This window comes from Gymnogyps californianus, chromosome 14, assembly GCF_018139145.2.
Source record: "Gymnogyps californianus isolate 813 chromosome 14, ASM1813914v2, whole genome shotgun sequence".
In the NCBI taxonomy this organism is placed as follows: domain Eukaryota; kingdom Metazoa; phylum Chordata; class Aves; order Accipitriformes; family Cathartidae; genus Gymnogyps; species Gymnogyps californianus.
The window spans coordinates 20,553,631-20,577,789 of record NC_059484.1 but is presented as its reverse complement, the minus strand read 5'-3'; the positions used below and the strand labels follow the sequence as shown (position 1 = coordinate 20,577,789).

Genomic DNA, 24,159 nt, shown 5'->3' with positions numbered 1-24,159 from the left:
AGCAGATTATTTCTATTTAATCCATTAATTCCTCTACTTTACGCTGATATGGCATATCAGAGCATCAGTAAGGGGGTGAGAAGACTGAATCAGCTCTGTTCAGCCTCAGGCAACCTTGCTGACTCCAGCTGTGTGCATGTCGGTCGTGGCAACGCAAGGTCAATGCAAGCTCTTCTGCATACCCCACCACACCTTTCTGTGCCGTGCAATGAAGTGCCATGATGATTACTGTTATGAATTCTTTCAAAGACTTTATGGAATGAAGAGCCACAGAGAAAGGGAGAAACCAAGAAGCAGAGACCAGAGAGAAATGAGTTTTCAAGTCTTACTTCAAGTCTCAAACTACCAGTGAGCTGCCAAGATTGGGAAGTGACGATTGCTGGAGAGGGCCAGGCCACCCAGCCAAGTGCACCAGCAGACAGGGCAGTCAGGGGACTCAAGGTCTGTGAAGAGCTTATGAAAACAAAGACAGCTTTCGATGGGGTCCTGAACTAATGGGGAACCAAGTGGATATGGAAAAGGAGAGGGAAATGGTGGGGAGGGGAAGGGAAAGGAGTTCTTCGGTGCTCTTCCATGCAATAAGCACAAATGGCCTGGAGGATTCGTTTCCACAGAGCAGGGCAAGTCCTCCTGGTTCGCAAACTAGTGCATCTAAATTCATCTGGCTCTAGATGTTCACGGACACCCGCTCACCCCCACCGCTCGGCACTGGTTCCTCCCAGCTCCCAAAGAAGATTAAGATAAATCACCCTGTAGGCCGATGGCCATCTGGCCACACAGCAGGATGTAAAACCCAAAAGATCTGCAAAATTAGATAGCGGCCAAAAAGCAGACCTCACCATAGCACTGCGAGTCTCTTTCAGACTAACATAAGCACGGGCAGGAAGCAGAGGTATGCAGGTTTTCAGGGTCAGGAACTGCATCCAGACTCCACTCAATCACTGCACTCATTTCAAGCCCTTATAGGAAGCTCCTGTATCAAGGGCTGCGTGGCAAAAAGCCAGTCTCCGAATCAATTTTAAGTGTAGCTGGTGAGGCAAGCAGTTCACTACAGACATAGTTTTAATGAGGGCTAAAGCAGAGTCAGATGTCTGAGCATACCAGTGGCAGCCCCAGTCAGAGGCGTACGTGAAAATAACTGCCAGCAGACGGTTTAGAAGCGCTGCTACGTAAGCAGCCTTCAGCCAAGGGTCCCAACGCACTCCCCAAAGCCGGGGGAGGAGAGTCTACAGAGCAGACAAGGAGGATTGTTCTCATTTTTAGGATGGACCATCAAAATGGAAGGAGTACTAAAAGATAAGAAACGTTGCCAAAGCCTCCTCCGCTGACTAAACCCCAGCTTCGCGCTCGTCTGGTGAAGACGCGCAGGGAGAAACTTGGTATTTGGTGTCTTTGTCAAAGTCTCGCTACACTTTGCCAAACGCTGAGCTGCTTCGGAGAGGCGCGACCGACGCGTGGGCTGCAGTCACTACCAGCACTACAAACAAACAACTTTCCAAAGTGGCACAGGCAGCCCAGTGCCGGGCTGGGAACCGACACGGGAGGCAACCGCGGGAGCTGCCCCCAGCCTGGGGACAAACAGGCTTTCTCCTCAAAACCACCAGCCTCCAGCACACCCCACACGGGCATCCAGCTAGGGATGTGTCTAGTGGCTGGCAAGGCAACGCACCCACATGCCGTGGCCAAAGAGCAGCAGCAGTCAGCAGAACCGCTCAGCCCGTTCCGGGCAGCGGGCACGTGGGCAGCGTGTCCTGCCGGGCTGCGCCGCGGGGCCACGGCCCACCCTCCCGGCCGAGAATCACCCCGCCAGCCCAGCGCCCGACGGAGCGAGACATTCCCCTCCGACACGTACACCCGTCTCAGATTAAGCCCAGGAAAATCATCTATTTATATGCCAGCAGCAGCCACCACAGGCGGCCCCACGCTGCCTGGAGGCCAGCCTGGTCCTGCCCACACGTCTGCTAACGCGGGCCCTCGGTGAGGCTGTGCACAAGTAACCACGGGCAGGAGCCGGGGCTCAGGAGGCAGGAACAGCCTGGCAGCAAAGAGCCCGGGTGGAGCAGCATCACCCAGACAGCTCTTACCTAAGAAAACCCTAAAGAGGCATTTAGGAGCCCCGACCTGGGATCCGTTGCAAGCTTGGAAGCTGAAGACCGGGAGTAGACAATACAAATAACCCTGGGAAAGTCATGGACACACTTGACTCGAGCTCTTACCATCTCTAAAGAGCCGCTGTTACTTTGCAGGATGACTCCAGCCTAAGTCACAGCCCCACGAGGATTTCTGGCTGACAGCACGTAAGATGGGAAGGTCACGGTTTGACAAGCACTTCTTTCAGAAGCGGTAATTACTTCACCAATCCTTCCTCCCACCCCCATCCCTGATGTTTTCCCTGCTTTTGCATAACCCCTCAACAAAGTTTAGAAAATGGTTATTTTAACGTGTTTCTTGAGCCAAATCACCCACGTACTGTCCTGGCAGAGCCAGAGGTTGTGTGCAGGGAACATGCAGAGCAGTGACAGTTCATGGCCAGGGTAGGACAGAGTTGAGCAAGTCCTGTTCTCTGTGCCTCAAAAAACTCATTTTGCCCCTCTGTAAAATGGAGAAAAGATGGAGCTGTTCTACACAGACTTCATACCCAGCTGGGGCATTAGCCATACTGTCCTTCACGAGCGTGAGGCACAGCATTTACCTTCGCGAGGATCATCCGGGTCGCACAAAGCCAAGAGGAATACATACAGGATAAGATGGATGTGCAGCTGATGACATGGAGGACCAACAGGGAAGGGAGAAGCCACATCGGAGAGAGCAGAGGAGGAGGAAGAGACTGTTTTGTGCAAGGGCTGAAAATGGGTGCAAGGAACATTATCTGCAAATTACACCTTTTATTGTGAGAAAAACGCTTCCACTCAAGATGAAAATGCCCTGTCTGAGGCAGCATAAAAATGAACTATTTACTAACCATCAACCTGGGCTGGGCTCCCGCGTGACCGATGACTCTGGGGGAAGGAGGGAAGGGATCAGAGTTTTGAGTATTGCAATTATGGCAATTCAAACCTACTGGGAAATGGCTCAATTAAGGGTTTTGAAACACAGGACATAAGAGCCAGGACCAGGTGCAACCACTCCTCTAGGAAGAAAAACAAGTGCTTTCTTGACTCAAGTCTTTGATTGCCTGAACTACAATAAAAACAGCTTTTTTTTTTTTAGGGGCTCTTGTTGACAATCCTGATTAGGCGGGACCTCCCTACTCTTTATATTTTTCCTCCAGTTCCCCTTTGGAAAAGGCACCTTCATCCTCCAGATTCTGGTTCAGAAAGGAGAGATGGTTGGTCCAAGATGCTGTCCACACCCGTTGGCTCCAATAAGCAAAAGAAGCTGGTCCCGAGGCATGCCAGCACCCCATGTCCTGCGGCTGCGGCCTGGGGACACCAGGGTGTGGGGCGGGCAGGAGGGGACACACACCGAAGTGCCAAGGGAACGGCTCAGCACCGCTCTCTGTGGCCCCAAGTCCCACCATCCAGTTTCTGTGCCTGTTCCCTGCTGGGTACCGGATCCAGCTCCTGCCTGGGGCCACGCTGCAGTCCCCACGTCGAGCCCTGTCATCCCGCACCCCTGGCCCACAGGAGCACAGCACAGCCCGATGTCACCAGCACCAGCAGCTCAGCCTCTCCTGCTGACACACCAAAGCCTGCACACCACGCAGCACAGCCACTTTCTCAGGGGTCTGGCTTGAAAGGAAATACTTACTGCCTTCGCTTTGGTTGTCCTTGTTCGAGTTGTAGACCTGGAAAACACAAGAAGAAAGTCTTATGAAGACCCTGGCTCCACTTGGGAAGGGACTGCTGACATGTCTGGTGTCACCCTGACTGGTGACAGCTGTCAGGAGGACCTGCCTCGACCTCCCCCAGCACCGCGGTCCCCAAGGACCACCACAGCCTTCTGCATTCAAAACGTCAGGTTGCCACATCTTTGGAGTTGTATTAAAGTAACAACCAGGACAGTTCTTAAAACGAGAGAATGCAAATGGGACGGACTACGTGGAAACAGAAACTAAAGGGGCTTTTAAACAAAACGAAGGTGGGCATTCCTCTCCTTCAAGCTCTTCTCAAAGATGCACATAAAGGATATAAACTTAGAGCAAAGCAGACAATTCCCTTTACATCTTACAGGCATTACAGTAACATCTGGTAGGTGCAACTTGGGCAATGAGTAGGAAGCCACCCTCACTCACAAGTACTTACAGCCTGAATGAACGAGTCAGGCAAAGAGTAAGAGAGGAAAAGAAATGTCATTAATTCAGAGAGGACCTGAAATGCAGAAGGATGAGGCAATGCACCCAACACTGCCCGTGACAGAGCCACCCTCTGAGCCAACACTGGGGCTTCATCCCAAGACTCTCCTGTCTTCAAATACTGGTGCTCTTCCTCTTGTCCCAATCACTACTACAGCTTGGCTACTTTAGATTAAAGTAAAGTTTCAATGGATACAATAAAAGGCGGAAAAACAATGGCAGAAGGTTTTAATCACAGTTTGAAGACGATTTAAAAGCCTAGCGTAATGAAAACAGCAGCTGTAAGAAGATCGGCCTTCAGACAGGTTGTGTTTCTCTAGCTCAACAGAGCAAAATGTTTTAAAATAATCCTTCGTCAACCCAGAGCCCCAACAGAAACACACACACACACACCCCGGCACTCCATCAGCATCACAAGCTGGAGCTGAGCGTGGCAGCATCCATTAAAACAGGAAAAAAGGCCTGTGTAGGCTGTTAAAGAAAGCCGGCAGCGTGCACACCCTTCCTCTGCTGGGAACAAAGCTGGGAGCCCCCTTCCACCGGCAGCGAAGCACGGGGAACTGATTTAATCACATGCTGCCTCCAGAAATAGCAAGCGGGGAAGGAAAGTTTCCAAAGGCGATGTTGATAGCAACACACAAGGCAGCAACAACCAACACATCCGAGGGGAGTGGGGGGGAGGAGAGGCTCTGATCTGCAATCAGGCAGGCAAGCGTTTCTTGACCTTTCCCACCGCAGGCTCCCAATTAATGATATTAACACCACGGACAGAGATTCAGAAGCTGCCCTTGGGTGCAAGGGTCTGTGTGCTTCCAGTGGGGTCCCTGCTGTCAGGACTTCCCCCGAGAGCTCCAGCAGAAGCGTGAGGCCGGGAAGCTGACACTATCATGTCCTCAAAGGATCGGTGCCAGTGACAGCCGGGCACACACACTGTGACCACAGTAGACCTCGCCACCGTGCTCACCCTGGGTGCCCCAACACCAGCCCAATATCCCCATTACCCATAGCAAAAAAAAACCCACAAAAAGGCTGTGCGTCACATAGCACTTCTGCAATATCACCATTAAGCCACTTAAACAGATGCCTTCCTTGGAGGTCATCAAAACACAGGCTGCTCCTGTGCTCTCCTGCCTATCGGCCACGGCGTCAGCCTTGCGGAGAGCCACCGAAGCTGCAGCTCCACGGACACCTCTGCAGTGGCAAAGCGGACGCGAGCAGCTCTCACCCCGCACGCCGGCTGCACGTGCCAGTCGGGGCGGTGAGCTGAACAAGAGAGCTTAGTCAGCATTAAAGAATGAAATGAAGCTGTTCATTTGTCTCCTGTCGGTTTATCTTTAACCGAGACCTGTCCCTCGATGCAATCCGCTGCATGGCTGCAGCCAGCTGTGCTGGCACCAGCCGGAGGGCAGCAGGACAGCTTGCATTGGGTCCACCACACGTTCAGGGAAGTGCAAATCTAATGGCACAGCTCAAAACTGGGGGTTTGGGCAGAGGCTGACCCCTCGACTCTAATTCCCACTCTTCCTGGAACATTTCCCAAGGAGTACCTTCCCTCTCCCCCTCCCAGGGCACCTAGCTATGCAACGCAAGACAAAGTAGAGATTTTTGTTTGCAGGAGAAAGTCTACCATCCCACACCTGGAAGCTGGGGGATGATTCAGCACCAAAAGCAGCTGTAGTCAGCAAGTGAGTTTTCCTCTAGGAACAGTGTTTATATCAAGAAAATAAAATAAGTGAAAAGAGGGAAGGAAACCAACAGCAGGCCCCTCCGCCAGTGGTGCTGCCTAGTAGCCCTGGCCATGAGTCAACCTTCCCCAAAGAAGTTTTTCTCTCCAAGTTCAGTACCTCTGTTGAGGACTCATTGAAGCGACCAGGGACACAGCTTGAGGTAACTCTTATTCAAAGGCTTGCAGACACATGGCCCTTCCTCGGGATCCCACGCAGACTTCAAGCCCTGCACTCCGCCCTGGCTCACCCCAGACATATAGGTTAACACTATATACAATAAAAGGGTGACTCGGCTCTTACAGCCTTGCTTTGCAGTTACAGCTGGGTTACTACCCAAGAGGCCCACCCACTCAGCACCCTGCTTCACCCAGGGCTGCGGTCCCAGCCCGGCCACTGCCCTTGCTGAGCGCGCACCAGCTCCTGTGCTCGGGACACCAAAATATTTTCCAATTCTTCTGGGCCAACCCAGCTTTCAGCCACTTGCTCTGGCACCTGACATGCTTCCCAGCACAGATTTGCTATCTGCTGTCCTCGCAGTGGTTTCCTCTGCTGCCCAGGCCTAAAGGACCAGTCATGCAGCTCAAGTTATGGTGGACAGCATATCAGCTACAGGGAAAAATGTGTCTGCCTGCATATGCGCTCTTCCAGTTTGGTTATATGAAACAACAGAGAGGCTGTTAATCATCAGCGACTGTTCTTTAGAAAAAGGGAAAAGGACAGAAAAGGAAACACAATATGCTTATGCTGTTAATTGCAAAGTATGCACACAGCGAAAAGGAAATCTCATGCAGAGGTCAACTATCAACCATAAAACAAGGAGATACTGTCATCCTACATCCATTATTAAGGACAAACCTTTTATCCATTGTCAGTGTGTTAATCCATTAACACCACTCTACAACATCAGGGTTTTAACCAAGCCCCAATTCTGTAATATCATTTCCTTTTCCAAGAAAAACATTACTTTTAAAAATAAATCCTTTCCCTATACCGCCTCAAGCTTTTTGAAGAGAGAGATTTTTTAGGATAAGAGAAAGTTTCCAAGTTTGAAGAAAGGTCTGCTGTGTAACAGGTCCAAGGGCGAAGCTCCTCCAGCGCCCTAAGGGCCATCACCTGCCCCGCTGTCAAAGACGTGCCCTTCGCGCAGCCAGGCTGGGCTGGCCCAGTCCGCAGAGACCCCTCAGGTCTTGGCACGGCAAAGGTCATTCCTGCCCAGCTTGGCTTTACGGATATTAATATTCCACTCTTTCCAAAACAGCTTCGATAATATGCAGGGCTTAACGCACAAGGATGCATTATAAGATTAAGCCTCACATGCAAGTCATGTCAGCCGATGGACCAACCCTTCCTCCCTGCGAAAGGGTGCTGAATTTTAAAGAGGTTCTTACTATTCATTATACCCAAGTCTCCATCAATTACTGCCAAAAATAAAGTTACAGATTGTTCAGACAGGAGCTTCTTTCCCCTGCACCATCCTCCTTGTAACTCCACCACGCTGTTACACTGTCAATTCATCGTTACAGCACCACAGAAAATTATAAATCCAGTCACTTCTGCCAAGGGATGGAGGCAATGGAGGCCCTACGCTCCCTGGCACTCCCCATGCACAGCGTGCTTTCTGAGCTGCCTGATTCTGGTGAGCAAGCTCTGCAGCCCAGTCCAGAACAGAAAAACTCAGCATATGGAACAACTCAGCACAGCTGGGGAGACCTCCAGTAACCCCCATAGCTATTGGGTTGCTGGATCTATGTTCAGACAACAAAGATCTTCGAAGCTCTCCGAACAGAGCTGCTCTTCCAGCAGAAGCTGTGAAGCCACCCCTGACCTCCCGGGTCCACCTGGCAGCCCGAGCCCACGGCTGCCCACAGTCCTTGGGCAGAAGCACCGGTCTGTAGATGTAGCCAGAGTGGCGACCATAGCTGTTTCTCCTTCGCCACGTTTGAATCCAGCCCAGGCAGCCATCCCACCGCCGTGTGCCAACCACGCAAAGCCTTTGGCTGCAAGAGTCTCCCCCAGGTTCAGGGCTGCCTGCCCGCGCTGGCTGCACGGCAGCACGTCTGGGGGACGTGAGCGTGCAGAGGGGGAAACACCTCACTTCGTTGTGTAAAGGACTAAAATATTTCCCCATAGGATTTGTACGACAAAGGACAAAACCATCATGAAATAGTTGCGAGATCTCCATGGCAATGCTCTCTGCCCTACCCCAGGCTCACTGCTTGCAGCACACAGACGGGCATCATCGGGGGCACAGGCTGCACAGCGGCTTGGGACGCGGGGGACTGGCGTGCTCAGGGTGGATGCACGGCACCGAGACCCGCGGCTGCGGCCACGTCTGTCCGGGAGAGAGGAGCGCCGGGCTGGGAGCGCACAGCCTTCGAAAATCTCTTCTAAACCCTCTTCCAAACAACTGCCAAGTGTTAGATTTGAAGAGAAAGGCACAAAATCCTCTCTCTTGCATGGCCGTGCACAATTCCTGCGCTAAGGTTTGCTGCAGGCTGCCTCGGCACGGCCGCGCGGGTGAGCGCCGGGTGCCGGCTCAGCGCGAGATGCAGCACCGAGACACGGGGCTCTGACGCTTGTGCCAGCCTAAGTGTGAAGGGATAGCGTGGTTACACCTCGCAGGATAACAGCATGTAACAGACAGCACGTGAGAGGTTTGCTGAGAACAGGCAGTTCTGCAGATGTGCACATTACCCAGCGTAGAGCCAGATGATAAAACACCATAAAATACGTGTATTTGTATATGCACACACACCATTTTCCTGTTGTTAACACACTCCGGAGAAAACAGACCTAAACCCAGAAAGCTTCTCATGAAGTAAAAAGCTTCTTTCACTTTTCAGTATTAGTCACTGACAAAGGGTAGGAAATTTGAGAGAAGAAAGCGTTTTCTGAGAGGTGAAGGGCCCGTGTGCCACGTACCGCGTGTGGGAACAGGCTCAGTTATAAAACTCACAAAACTGGGGCTAGTGACTAACTTGGAGACGAATCCCTGCCCTGAAGCACCGCAATCGTTTTAACATCACGCTCTCACTAATTATTCCCATTTGATTGTATCTTCAGAGGCAAAATATCTTTACTAGGAAGTTTCAGAAGTGATATGTATAGAAAAAATATATATTAACTTAGTACAAAATTTGCAGACTTTGATGCCTTGAATTTAGTTTTCTAAATTCATACTGTAGATGGTCAAATATCCTGAACAGAACCAGATCGTACCTTTTTTAGTGGAAGCTACTGCTGCTTAATTTCTGCAGAATCACTGCTACTTGGAGGCTTAAAACAAGGCCTTTACGACCTATTGTTGAAAAATTCTGAGATACATCTGTAAGTAATCCAGAAGCATAAATTTTATAAGAGCACAACAGAAATTGCAATTCATGATTATTTTGAAATTTTCCTGCAAAGTTAAAATCCCCCCCAGAACACTTGCACTATGCTCAATTATTAACTCAATATTTCAGGTAATTTATCAAGGAACAAGTTAATTCTTCCTGGTGAAATATTTCACCAAATATACACTACGTTTTGCAAAGGAAACAGTTTCAGAGAGATGATTCAAGGGTGTGCTAGCTAGAACAGACAGCCCAGGAAACAACGCCAAGCCGCCCTGCTCCCTTGGTGCCGGTGGGACGAGCCGGAGGGTAACTCGCTTACATCCTACCCGCAGCCACAGCTGATTGCTTTCTCCTCGATCCATGTCTCCAACATCACGTGGACCAAAGTATGGGCAGAAAAAGTAATGCAGACTGCTGTACCCACTCCAGTCCCCCCCCTAAAATTCAGTTCTGTCATTACCAGATATAAATACCTACACCGGAGCTGTGGGGAATAGAAACGTAAGCTGTGGATTTTCATAATCAAAAATCCTCCAATAGCCACCATCCATAGCCTAAAATACTTCTACAGCCACCGTTCATAGCTTGATGCCATCTTCTGCCGGCGCACAGATGAACCAAGAAGAATCCAATCCATCAGTTTTCCAACCTGATCCTAAATAAATTGCACACGTGAGCGTGCAAAGAGCAAACAGGTACGTGGGTTGTTTGGGATGAAACTGGATTGTGGGAAAAGGAAGTAGCTGGGGTTTGGAAGGGGAACTAGGGAAAGATGATGTTGAATGATTTTATGTTTATTTCCTCATTTCAGGGTTCACACTGGCTGCCCATGATGTCTATTAACCTCCACAATAAATTAACTGTGCTTTCATACAGCAATTTTATCTGTGCACACATCCTTTATATGAATACACTACATTTCATATACAAAGCAGTTTTTTATTTAAAATTCAAAATGGCCCAACCTAAGCTGTATCTCTTGGAGGTTGCACAGTGTTCAGCACAGTTCCCACAATCTTTCAGGTTCCAACATCAGCATGAAATTCTGCCCAAATAGCTAAAATCTGGAGGAAAGGATTGTCTAGCTTCTCAGAGGTGGGAGGTGGCAGTGATTTATAGAAAGCCCTAACCAGCAACAGGGCCAGCAGTCCTGTTTTGCAGCCACAGACAGAGGGATCGCCATTTGAGAGGGAACCCACCATTTCAATCACCTAGTCCACGCCTTGGCATGGAAGATTCCACCTTACGCTCCTTTTACTAGTGCTGGGACCTACCCTTCAACCCAGACTTTCCATTCAGACTAAAACTACTGTCAAAATGGGCCAGCCCTGCCAGATTTCCTTGGTCTCCCTGGAGGAGCGCAGTGTTTGTAAAGCCCTGAGCAATAGGAGGAAATGCTGCAGTGTTATGCAATTTCCTCGTGATTCATATTCAGAAATCCTCAAAACAACCATGAACGAGTTTTTCAACTTTCAGCTCAGAAGACGCACAAGCCAAAAGAGTATAAATAGAAATCATTATATTCCCTCAGAACTGGTAGTCCAACTGGCTTGCCAGCCACCCAAGGACAGGTTGTGAAGACATGGGCAGGAGGAGCACAGACATTTTACACGGGTGTTTTGCAAGCTTTTTGTAAATGAAAAGGGAAAATGGGGTGAAAAACAGCATGCACTCTGGAGTCCAGCCACTCAGATTGACTCAGATGGTGCTAGGCAGGGTGGTGTCTGCAGCGCCCTGAAGCTGCAAAGCAGCCGCTGCACGAGGGCTTGCTCAGCACAGCAGCGATAACCACGTGCTGGGACTCTTGCACATCCCTTTTCCTACCCGTTCAATTGCCCTACATGAGAGGGACAACAGAAGATCCGCTTGGAACAAGTCTTTTCTCTTAACCTCTTTCTCACTTGGACACCAACGATGCACCTGATCGTTTCCCCGCAGTCCAGATCCTAAAGTCCTCGTCCGCTTCAGAGCACAACAGAAGCTGAAACGCATCAAGATCAGTCCTGGAGAATTCGTTTCCAATCCTACACAAGGAGTTGGAAGCCTGAGAAGCAGCAACCATTAAGGAAAAGGTTTATTAAAATTATCCTGCAATGCCTGGACAAAAATCACTTCAGGATGATGTTGCACAGTGCTCAGGTGCTCTTAGGAGAAGGCCAGAGAAGACTAACTCCTGCATTCACTTAAAACTTTGGCAGCACACAAAAATCCCCTCTGATGAGCTGTAGGGAAGGTGCTGTAAATGACGATGAACGGGTTTTGCATGGAGATCTTGGGTAACCAGAAGTGACTTCAAGAGAGCAAAACTTCAGTGAATTATTGAGCACATTCAGTTTAAAAGATAATAAGGCATTATTTTGTTTCTACTGTTTTTACTGCCAAATACGTCATTATTTCCACAGCAATTCAAGAGAAAAATAAAGTGAAAAAATAGCATTTCCAAGCCTAATTTTAGCATATACGGGTGGCACATTTTCTCTGAATGCGAAGACCATAAGGAGTTACCTCCTCACTTCCTCAAACTGCTGTCGGATGCAAGCACCTTCAGGGACTTCTGAGAAAGACCAGTCTGTGGGTTATCCATTTCTTCTGGCCGTGCACGTTAGTGCTCACTTTTCTTTTCATGTGGCTACTACTGCATTTCTGTCTTTTCCATGTTATTGCTAGAACTGGCCTTCATGAAGACAGGCAGCCCACAGTCCTCCCTACCTCCCCTCGTTCGGTCACACAGACCACGAGCACCTTTCCCTTGGGAGCGACGCCGGAGAAGCTGGCTCCTTTGCTTTGCTTTCGCACACCACAGGAGGAAAGAGGGGAGAAGGTGATGCCCTGTAGACGGACGGCAGCTTGCCCCGGGGAGCCCCAGAAGTTGCTCTGGAAAAATGGCACTCCCCAGGCTGAGTGTTTCCCTCGCCAGGAACACTTTGTGCATCGTTTTGCTGCTCTTGCTGTCACAGTGATGCTCCTGCCATGCCATTTCACTTGCCCTCATACAGGAAGGCAGGGACACTGGCAGGTACCAGAGCCGCAAAGCACACCAAATACCCCGCATCCTCGTGCCTGCATCTCCACGGGAGGTCGTGGTGGCCCTGCTCAGCTCCGGTGGGCAGCAGCATGACACTGTGGTTTCACAGCTGGCTTCGGTTTATCTAACACCACCCTGCAGCTGAAGGGAACCATCTCACCCTCCGCACGCTCACAGCCACGCTGTCCCGCTGCTGCTAGTAAAGACAGCGTTAGCACCTACACAGCTGCACAGGGCATCTGATCCAGCCAAAAATTAATCTAGCAAGCCAGTTATTAGTAGTATTATGACTTGACAGTCTGCAGCCAGATCAGGTTCACAGCGTGGGCACACAAACATTTGGTCCAGCACCAGAGAAACAGAGAATGAACAGTCGAGGATGGAGAGGCAGGTAGGCTTCCCACTTCCCATAGCTGCCCAGACGTGGATCAAAGAGTGCATGGGGGCACACCTTGAGCCAGCTCCGGCCCTCGGAGACAGGGAGCACCTCTCCACCCCTGCTGCTGTGCCCAAAATCTGCCTGCTGACGCCCAGAGCTGTACGTGATTAGGTACAACACCACGACGCCCCTGAAAGGCAGGGACTATTCGCCTGGCTGCAGGTTCCCACCACACTACTCAGCCCCATCTCTGCAGAGAGCCATCTTCCGCGGCGTGCACAGGAATGCCCAGAGCTGGGCCAGAGCCTCCGGGCACCTGGGGCTCCCTTCACGAGATGGTATAGGCATGCCTGGGGAGGGCAGGACATCGTATACCCTGCCCCCTGCAGCAACAGCAAAGGGGGAAAGAGGAAGGAAGGAAAGAAGGAAGAAAGAGAAAAAGAAAAGAGCGAGATCGGCACAGGTCCATACCACGCCAGGCAGGATCCTCTGCACCTGACGCCCAAGCAAGCTTGGCACACCATTGCAGAGCTGCTATGTTGGGACACAGTCCAGTAGCAGGATGCCAGCAAAGCACAGAGCAGGAAGGCTCATGTACAAAAAAGCATATTTCCTTGTTAAAAGCAGGACACCTGGCAACCTTGATGAAATCAGCCCTTGTTTCTGGCTCTGCCTTATCAACCCCATTCTATTTTTGACCGAGAGCCAGGTTTTCATACTACAAGCAGGATCTTCAGAGCTAGACTACACTGTGTTGTGGCTAGAAATAACCTTCCTTGCTCTCTGAGCCAGAACGATATAGATAGGAGTAAGATCTTTCCCAGCCCACATCCCTGCAAACCTCCCTGCAGGGGGAGGGGAGGAAAAAATATGCTTTGCTTCCCAAGTGAAAGACTTGGCAGGGCAGCAGAAACCCGCTGTGAAATGCTGGTTTATGTCATTCAAACGAGGGCTGTTCATTTGGAAGAGGGTGGCCCAGGGTCCCTGGCAGTTCCTTCCTTCCTTCCTTCCCTCCCAACCTACTGTTCAGCGCTGAACTAATGCCTTGCAGTCGGAGCCACCCCCCCACCTCGCTTCCCTCTTTCTCTCTCCCCCTCCTTCCTTCCAACATAAATTTCAGCTCAGACCTTACACCGATGCCTGAGCCTGATTAAAAGAAAAAAGAGTATCTATCAAAAGTAAAGCATCTGGGGGCGTGAATCCTCTACACGGGTCTTGCTCTTCTGTCTCTCCAAGCTGAACTAAATGATGGTTCTAATTAAAAACAAGCCCACGTTTTATTACAAGTGCAGGCATTCCCAAGAGCCTCCAAAGCCGAAGCCGACCGGGCTACCCGCCAGCCATCTGGACTGCTTAGCTCAGCGCAGTTATATAACCCGCCGGGTTTGTCACCTAAGGAAAAAAATTACCTGGGTCAAGCTATCAACCTACCATGTCTAAATGTTAAAAGGAAATCAAGCAGCAGCTACTTTGGGGTAAAAAACAAGGAGGTAGCGGAAGCGACGGGGAACAAAGCATGTTCGATATACAGCAGTCTCTAGAATAATGTAACTAAAGGTCAACTGGTTTAGAAAAATACATTTTTGGAATAACTAAAGCGCTTAAAGTTTCACAGAGCAGCATTTTTAAGCAAGTCCAGCGGAGTAGATATGTTCAGATCACTCAAGTTACTGATTAAAAGTGAAAACTTCTACTAGTTCAACAGCTTCCCGTAAGTTTTCTAGGATGCTTGAGCAACAACTTGCACATCCTCCTCCGCCAGCTATCTGCGCTGGAGTCCAGCCAGCTTCTCGCTCTCCCTCTCTCCTGCAAGCACACACGCCCTTCCTTCTTTCAACGTCTACTGACGAACAAGGAGCCTGAACACATCAAAACCAACCTAATTTTAAATGACAGTGTCATCTTTATTTTTAAAATAACTGTAACACAGACATGCCTCGCGTTCCTCCTCTGTGAAAAGAGGTTTTACACTGCCCAGTTGTTCTGAACAATGGCTGGTGGTTTTACGCCAAGACTGTAACATCTTTGAGGCGAGACCACTTTTAATCCTCAGTTTGCACAGCCGCTCGTGGGGGACACGCTGGGTCGGCTGTGGGGCCAGGTGTGCCAGCAGCACAGACCATTGCGGGGACCCCAAGGCTCTGGGAAAGTCAGCAGAAAGGGGACCACGATCCCACCCACGCCAACCCTGCTCTCCGCACCCAGGGAGACCTCCACAAGCCCCGGGCGGCTGCAGAGGTGGTTTCCTGGACCAGCCCTGGGACGCAGCGCAGGGCTCGCATTGCCCCTTCGCCCTGAAATTCCACAATGCTAATAACCTCCCTGGGAAACTACTCACCCCCAGCATGTACACAGCACCATGAGCACGCACAGCACTCACGAGGAGCGTTTCTACCACGTGGCATCCAACAAACGCTGGTTGAGAGACGGCGTAGGGTACGTCCACGCTGCACGCTGCTGCAGCCCGAGCCCGGCACAGAAGCTGCCTTTCTCGGCAGCGCTGTGCCCGCAGCCTGCCTGCTCCTGCCAGAGCCCAGCCCAGCTCCCCGGCTCCGCACGGACACGGCGCTGCAGGGGGTCTGCCAGGAATGGCAAACCGAGGGTGGCACGGGAGAGAGACCAGAAGTACAGAAATAAGATGATTCAAATGTTTGGAGTTTCAAAGGGCAGACTTTCTTCTGATGCTGCAGCTAGGAGAAGGAAAAAGCCTGGGTCAGGGACCATGGTGGGACTGACAGCAGGAGAGTAAATCACTGCTTAAAATGAAATGCAAGGACCAACAAAGTAGGAAACAAAGAAAGAGGCTTGTTTTGCAACTGATTGTACAAGGAACCACTTTAATTTTTTAATTTAGAGTAGAAAAAATACTCTAATAGTCTATTCAAATTGGCAGAGAAGTTTGTTCTACTAACATGGAGCTATTCCCTGAATTTCTACATGTTTCTTGAATTGTCTACTCAAATATCTGCAGAGATGATATAAGAGCAGAGAGAAAAGGAAAGCGAACATACTCTCTTTGGTCTTTCATTCCAATCGAGTGCTTTGTGCCTCCCCACAGAGGCTGCCAGCACAGCTGGACAGATGCAGCTGGAGGGTGGACAGCTGGGTTCACACCAAAGCAGTGTAACGAAATCACTTGATGCAACCACTCTGCAACCTTTTCTTAGGCTGGTTTGCCTGTCCAGGCCCAGACTTACAAACAAGTTGCTGCACGTCAGCTGATCTATCCTGTTCGCACACACACTGCACTCGTCGCCAGCACGCTGCAATTCAAGTTCGATTAACCATCTTTCCCCAGAGACTCTGCAAACTCAAATCACCTCTCACCACCACGCTCACCTCCTGGCCCGAACCAAAGTAAAAGAGAAACACATGCTGCAGCAGAGTCGGTGGGCGTCCCACACAAGAGATGCGTGTTGTATGACGTCCCGTGGATCTGTGACCGCACCTACGCTCAAATCCCCAGCCCTCACTCCTCTGCGAGTTTGCCTCGGTGGGTATCAGCAGCAAGATAATACGAGAGGAGACAGGCAGCTGTCAACGCTTCCCCAGCAGAACCAACATCTTCTCCGAAACGGAGAGTGAAACCCACCTCGTGTCATGGGACCAACCATCCTAGTCTCCAAGTAAAGCCCAACTTTCATAGCCAATTTGTGCAGCACAGACCACAACGAAGAGTGCCGTGGCAAAGCTGGCTACAGCGAAGAATGCATTTAAGAAATGACGAGGCATTCATGCACAAGAGATGAAAGCCAGAGACAGGAGCCACTGCTCTGCTCCTGGATGACCCCAACAACAGAGCTAGAAGCAAGAGAAGAGGTCACAAACTTTCTGAAAGTGGGTGGGACGGCACTTGTAGATGTGTAAAAGCAGTCCAGAGGGCTCTTTTCTCTTTTTAAGATGACCTAGAATGCTTCTCTCAGTGTTTTTCTCTTTATGATCCAAACAGCTTCTTAAGCAAAGGACAAAAAACTGTCAGCCTGAAGCAGCAGGGGTTCTGGCTGGGTAAGCTATCAACCACTGAAGCAGCATTTGCTGGAACCATAAATAAAAGCCTGAAGTCAAGGCTTAGGACCTCACTGGCTTAAGTGCTTTAGAAACAAAATAAAAGCTTATAAACTCAACACAAAGTTACTACTATTATAGGCTTAAAATAGGTTACAAAACAGGAGAGGGAGAAGGGAACAGCGCTAAGAGCATGTGAACAAAAACTAACATGGAACATGACAAATTATCATTCGGTCTGAAAGCTCAGGCTGATTCTCTGAGGATCCTCTTCTACCACCTTGTCCCCAAAAAGGACAAAGAACTGTTCTGGGCAAAAATCTTGAACCGTGGGATGCAAAAAAGCCAAGCAGGAACTCCACTGGGCCAGGTTTTGCCACCAAGCCGGCAGCGGGGCTCACCATCACTGCAGCTGCACATGATGTACCTCCACCGAGACAGAGCTGCTGCTCTCGGAGGCCGTTCAGATGCTCCCAGGCGGTGCGAGAGCACGGGCAAGACCGCAGCTTCGGTTCAGGGAAAGTTCACTAGGTTGTCTGGGTCGGGGGGCAGATTAGAGGCGAAGAGAAAAAGCAAACGATAGAAACTTAGAGATTGAGAGGGGGCAGAGTTGGGAAAAAAATGTTCTGTTCAGCAAAGAGAGAGAGACAGGGAGATGGCGAAGCAGCAACTGGAATGAGTCAGGTCATGGAAAACAGAACAGAAAGAAAGAATTTGCCACAAGCAAACAAACCCAGACAGGACGAAGGCCATGAAAAAACTGCAAGATAAAGCATACACAAATAACCCTCTTTCTCTGGAAAGCCCACAGAAACACACGTCTGTGGGATCGAGAGGGTAAAAAGATCAGCATGGAAAAGGCTGCGAGGAAACAAGCTGAAGAGACAGACACGAACCAAACCCTGGAGAGCACCAGAAGAGCAAACACGATGATCACTCCGACTTCTCACCCACAGGCTCTCCCATGCAAAGAGAACACAGCCAACGACCACCATCTGTAGTCAAAGATGTTCTGGGTGAAGATTTTTCTACTGTCTCTAATAATTCACTTTCTCGGTGACTACCAATTTACAGACAGTGCCCTCAGAGAAAAGCGCTGCTGACATTATCAGTAACCAAAGTGGTTGGTCCCCGAGTCCTGCCTGATGCTGCTGCGGCAGCAGCTGTAAATACTGCACCCTAAGCACAAATTGCTGGTCCCCGTCTCCATCAAAGAGGGTTTTTCAAGCTCTGCTGGAAACACTTAGCTACAGAGGCAATGAGTGCAGTACCAAAACCAATGCAGAAGAAGAAAGTGACCTCCGAGGAGTCGGAGATGAAATGAATTAAAACGATAAAGCAGATCTACAGCTCCCAGCGAGTCCCGGCGCGATACGAGAAGGTTGGGAAGGCGTGCAGCTGGTGCCCAACCGTCCCCCCGTGGCAGCGCGGGTGTTGGGACCGAAGTCCTTCAAGTTAATTTATTTTTTGAATGAGCCAAAATGACAGGAATGCCGAGGTTGAAAGCACTGGATTGAGTTCAAAAGACATCGTTTCCACTGGGAAATTAATCTCTCACCATTTTGTATAATTAGACAAGGAAAATGAAAAACAATTTCAGAAAGAATTCCCAGAAGCAATATCCGAGGAGGAGGCGGGAGGCGAGGGTGCTGCGTGTTGGACAGGAATGCAAGGCTGGGCTTTGTTGTTACGCTGGGGTTTGCTACAAAAACACAACACTACATTTCCAGAGCAGCAATGCCGAACGAGCTCCAGCACCACCGAACAGCTGTCAGGCGGGGAACGCGGCCGAGGGGCCGGGACCAGGACCACGGCGGTGGGAGCTTCAGAGGCGTTTCCTGGCACGCTGCGCTGGTGGGCGTCATCCCACCGCCGTCGGCCTCGGCGGTGCACGGCCGGAGCTGCTGAAGGGCCGCCGCACCCGGCGCCGCGCCGCCCATGCGGAGGAAACGCTGGAGACCCCGAGGCGGGAAACGCCACAGGGAAGGCTCCTGCCCCGCGGTCGCCAGGCCGGCGGTGGGATGGAAGAGCTGCTGACCTGCAGCCACGCTGCCGGCTATTTCGCTTCTGTTGCTTTCACCAAACCGAATCAACCACCACCGCCGGCCGGTTCTGAGGAGGGAGAAGGCCCCACCACAGCAGGGCACCCCAGCATCCGCCGCAGGGACCCCAGGAAGGGCCCCAGGACCCCAGGCCCAAACCGGAGTGACACGAGATGGTGGCCATGGTTGCCACAGAAACGCCCAGCCTCAGGCCTGGAGGCCACGGAGGGACAGGGAGCGGGGAAGGACCCCCATGGCTGGGAAGGGAGGGAGGGAGGGAGAAGCCAAGAGACCTTACAAGTTTTGAAGGTCTGCGCTCACCTCCCCTCAGTTTACCGTGATTAAACACTGCCTGTCCCCAAAATTATCAAGTTGCTCGTTTTGGGGCAGCAGGAGAAGGAAGACAGAGGAACAGAGGAGGGAAGCGGCTCTACTCTGGGGCTGTGCCGGGTTTTGGGGACAAAACTGGGAAGTGAGCACTTTCCCCACGCTGTGCAGCACAAACGGCTCCGGCTGAGCACAGGAGCCGGGTGACAGGCACGGGCAGCCCAGCGCCGGGGGGCATGTCGCTCCCCCAAACCCGCAGCCCCCCGGGGCAGGTGGGCGAGGGCAGCCCCGGCACCCCACAAAGCCCCTGGGGGCACAGGGGGGCTAGCCTAGCCCCGCCGGGGCACAAGTGCAATGAGCAGGCTGGTCTCAGCTTGCCATCTAGTGGAGAGCGGCCGTACGGCCTCCTCCCACGCCGCCCTGCTCCATTTTGTGCTGCCCACACGCCCACGGCGCTGGGGGACGAGCATGGCGAGCCCGACCTCCGCTCCCAACGTGGTGCGGAGGTGACGCCAAACACCCGAGATGCAACATCACCCAGTCACCCAGTGCCAGGGCGGCCACCACAGCCCCAGCGAGGCAGGGTGGCCCTCACAGCTGTGGAACCAAGAAGGAGCTGGGCTCCACTGAGCTGGGTCGTGGCCAGGAGCCCCGAGGCGGCTGCAGAAAGGGAATCGAGTCCTTCACGCCCACCATGATACGTCTGATCGCCCGAGCTCCTGCTGGCTGCAAGCAAGAGCCCTCGGCACCCTGCAAAATGAGGCAGTATCAGACCCCCCACCACCGTGGAGAGGCTCCAAGTTCTTGTGCAGGTTCACAGGCGCTACCATTCGACTGTCCCCCACAGCCCTCAGCTTCACGTGGCTCAATGGCCGTGCAGCCCAGTGGCCTCACGTGGAGGAGCAGGCATGACTAAACCTGGGTGGGTGGGAAACCCTGGGAAGGTTTCTAGACATCAGAGCGGTGAGGTCCTGGAATTGCCTTCCAGAATGGGAGCAGAAACGTTATCTGCTTTCCAGAGGATGGGGCTTCATCCCATAAGGACTACGACACACGAGTGCCAAGAGGAACAGGGCCCTTCCAGTACAACAGGTCCGACCCCTGGGAGGTCCCAGGACAAAACCCGCCAGCTTCTGCCATGCTGCCTTTCCATTCAGTGACCGGCCTCGAGCTTCCTGAAGCATGCAAGGGACCTTGAGCTTTGTTCCTGCCTTTGCAAACTTGCAGATTATGTTAAAGAACTGAAGAGAGGGTAAGGGGAGCAGAAGGAAAGGAGAAAGCACTGCTGATGTGTCTCCATTTCAGAGTCCTTCCTCCCTCCCCTGCAAGGGCATGAGACCGACTGCTTGTCCCCAGCCTGTGGTGCACTCAGCTGTACAGCACTAACAAAACCAACTCTGATACGAAATGCTGGCCGTATTTTTATAGACTTGTATTGCTTTAAAGAACAAAAAAGAAAAACAAAACCAATTGAGCAAAGGGCAGCATGATGCGAGTGCCAGAACAGCATTGCTCAGATCCCATCCATGTCTTATTTCCTCTGACAGGATCACAGCCTGTTGCATTTGCCATTTAACACTAACTTCTCCATCACCACTCAAGGTTATCAACAACGGATTAATACAGCTCAACAGGGATATGATCTAACATGTTTCATATCCTTAACCCTCTACGTACCCTTACATTGCAAGGCTTACTTTCCTGGAGAAACGTTTTCATGTCCCAAACACTTCAAACCCAGTACCCCACTTCTGCCCTCACTGATGTGAGAATGATTTCTAAGATTACCGACCTGCTCGGAAGGTAACAGCAGGAACCGCTGACACCAACATCTCTCTTTTGGCTGGCATGCTCGCTGCAGACTTGACAAGCAAAGCCACAACCTTACTAAAATGCTTATCTTGTTCAGTTCTTTGCCACAAAGCAAACAGCCTAATTTGCGCCTCTTAATCCTACAGCCTACCACAGCCACCGCTATGAGCCAACACAGCTTTTATCCTTGACTTAGGCTCCAACGAAGTTTCAGAATCACTCTGGCCTCCACCATATACATTTGCAAACTGCATCACCAGAGGAGAAAAACCATAGGAAACTTATCCTGAATATCCTAACAAAAATGAGCGCAACTGCTCTGTTACGGAGTCAGTATTTTCTCCTATTTCCAGCCTCTGTAACATAAAAGAAAACCCAAAGTCAACACAGGGGTTTTAGCCAAATTAATAACAAGTGGTAAGAGTTAACAGACCGATGATAGCTATCTGGAGACTGCTATGACTGTAAGATATATAATAAATCTTTTCAAGTTGTGACAAATGTCTTGGCTAATGCAGCCCACATTCTATGTTTAGATCTTACTAAAATGTAATACAACATTTGGTTTTAGTTTTTTAATTATAATTAAGAAACAAACTCCAGTCCACTTTAATCTCTCCACAGCCTCAATTTGCACATGGAATTACTGTCCCCACTGTGCCAATCTTTCCCACACTCAAGATTCAAATCAAAGGAAAACCAGACATTCTTTCCAGTAGGGGTTTTTTCCTTACAAAAATACAGTCAAAGCATAGAATGGATATTTCTAGGATTCCAAAGGTTAAATCCTTGTCTCTTGCTCAAGGAGATCTCTGCCGAGTAGGTAACATCCCACACCCTGGTGTTGCAAGGTAAGAACCCAAACAGAACAGACCAACAACTCCACTTTTGATGGATTGAGGAGGATAACTGAGGACAAGGAGCTACCTTGTCTATCAACACGCACCATCTTCATCAGTGAAACGCCTCTTGGATCCATTTCCATACAGGCTTCATTCCCATGGCTCCCACACCACACCTGGAAGGCCAGGTTTAAACGCCATTAGCATTTAAGTGCCATGAGGTATTGCATTAATGCGCAGCAACAATCCTTGACGTGCTGGATGAGCAAGCTACCCTAAGCTGATGAGCACGATAGGGAAGAATAGAAATATGCAGGCGGCAGCACGGAGACCTGTGTGTTTTTGAAGGAGTTCACATAACCAGATTCTGAAACAGGATAATCCAGGCAGTCCTGCACTGGTTACTTCATAGCACCTTTCACATGTATAGCACTTCACAAGCATGCAAAATCTCTGGCTGCACTTCTGCAACCCGATCTTAACACACTGGCTCTGCTGTTGTGCCAAATCCAGGTAACATCAGCAGGTCAAAATGCAACCGGATAACCGTATTCATGCAGCTCCCATTGCAGGTGACTGGGTTTTGCATCCTTGCGGCAACAGCTCCCAGTGGAGGTGAGGCAGTGGGAAGTAGGTGAGCAGGCTGAAGGAGGACGAGGCTTGATTCGGACTAGGAGCAAGAATGCACATTTTGTTTCTGAAGAAATTGAAAATATTATCCTGCCTCCAGGTGCCACCGGAATCAAGGTAGGGATTAATTTAGGAGAGAACAAGACAGCTTGCACGCCGGAGCCGGAGAGGCTGGTACGCCTTACACTCCAGTGTCTTCCCACTAAAGCTGCCCCAGGGCAGGGCCACCCAGGTCAAGAGCCAAGGTAGAGGAGCCGGCTGGCTCTCCCAAACAAGGGTCCCTTTTCAACACATGATAGAAAAAGGGAGCAGAGGCTGTCCTGCGCACACAACACACATTCTGGCCTTTTTTGCCTCTCTGCCTGCACGTCCCACAATGCCTGTTCTTGGAGATGGTACGTCTGCAGGTGTAACTGAGCATTTTTGTCCCAGAAGCACAATTTTGCTGCAGGGAGGAAACCAGAGTGGCAGAGAGCTGCGATGACCATCAGAGGTAGGTCCAAGCTACACAGCACATGCCCTTTGAGGGAGCGGGGTTTATTCAGCTTGAAGGAGAAGCTTTGTGGGGACCTGACGGCACCCTTCCTACGAGGAAGGCATCAGAAAAACAGAGCCAGGCTCCTCACAGCAGTGCACGGCAGGAGGACAAGAGACAATAGGCGTAAATTGAAACAGGGGAGGTTCAGACTGGGTATCAGGAGAAACTCTCCTCCAGGAGGACGGTCAAGCAGCAGAGCTGGAGCCCAAGGAGGCTGAGCAGTCGCGTTCCTCAGATGTTTTCAGCACCCAACTGGATAATTCTCCGAGTAATCTGCTGTGAGCAGAAGGCTGGACTAGAAACCTCACGAGGTCCCATCCTGCCTGAGTTACCCAATGGATCTGTGATTCCAGGCTGAGACCTGGCTGCAATCCACAATGAAATGCTTTACCTGAAATACACAGCAGCACCCTCACACACATAGCCTTCCAGACCTCCAAACCACTGCATGTTTCAAAAGCAAGTTGCTTGACTAAGCCCAGCACGTGCTTTCCAGCACTCACTGAACAGCCCGCGTGTATCCACGTCTCACCTGGCTTTAATGAACATTTTTTTCTGACAAACAAGGGCCTTTTCGTGGATTTTGGGGGGATCTGCTCAAATCAGTACCGGTCTGTGGCAGCAGGGCTGTGCTGGGAGGGGACACCCTGCTCTCCGCATGTACTCTCCTCCGACTGCCAGAGCCTGACTCAAGCCCAGAAGCACAGACACCTACTCCAAAAACGTACGGGCTGTCCCGTAACAGCCCTGGCTGCTCTAGCTATCCGCAAAGTTTCTTTTCGTATCCTGCTACGCTTTTGGCCACGCCGAGGCACAGAGGCCCACAGTCTCGTCTCGCTCTGCGTACAAAAGCTGCTCGGCGGTGCTGTCTTTGCTGTTCATTGCTGGATGGCCGCCACGCCGAAAGCAGGCAGGACCGCGCCGCCAACGCACAGCGCCCGCACCAGCACTCCTCCGAGGGAACCCAGTCAGAACCAGTCAAAGCTCTTCAAGCTTGGCAGTAAAGTTTGCATATGCATTAAAAAACAAAAAACCAACAACTATGATTTTTCTGAAACCTCCATAATCCCTTCCAGAGGTGAGGAAGCCTGTGCAGCTTTGGCACGGCAGGAGCAAACACAGCAGCGAGGAGGCTATCGTTGAGTACGGGGAACAGGGGCTACACTCCTCCGCTCACACGAAATCTGCAATTCCCTACAA

At 50.9% G+C, this 24,159-nt stretch overlaps 1 protein-coding gene across 1 annotated transcript in view; it reads right to left on the bottom strand.

The window, feature by feature from the left end:
- Positions 1–24,159, bottom strand: part of ARHGAP26 (Rho GTPase activating protein 26) — a 157,051-nt gene that overhangs the window by 84,136 nt on the left and 48,756 nt on the right. Inside the window, 1 exon segment of the mRNA XM_050905360.1 lies at positions 3,751–3,787. Within this exon segment, the coding sequence (XP_050761317.1) occupies positions 3,751–3,787 (37 nt within the window).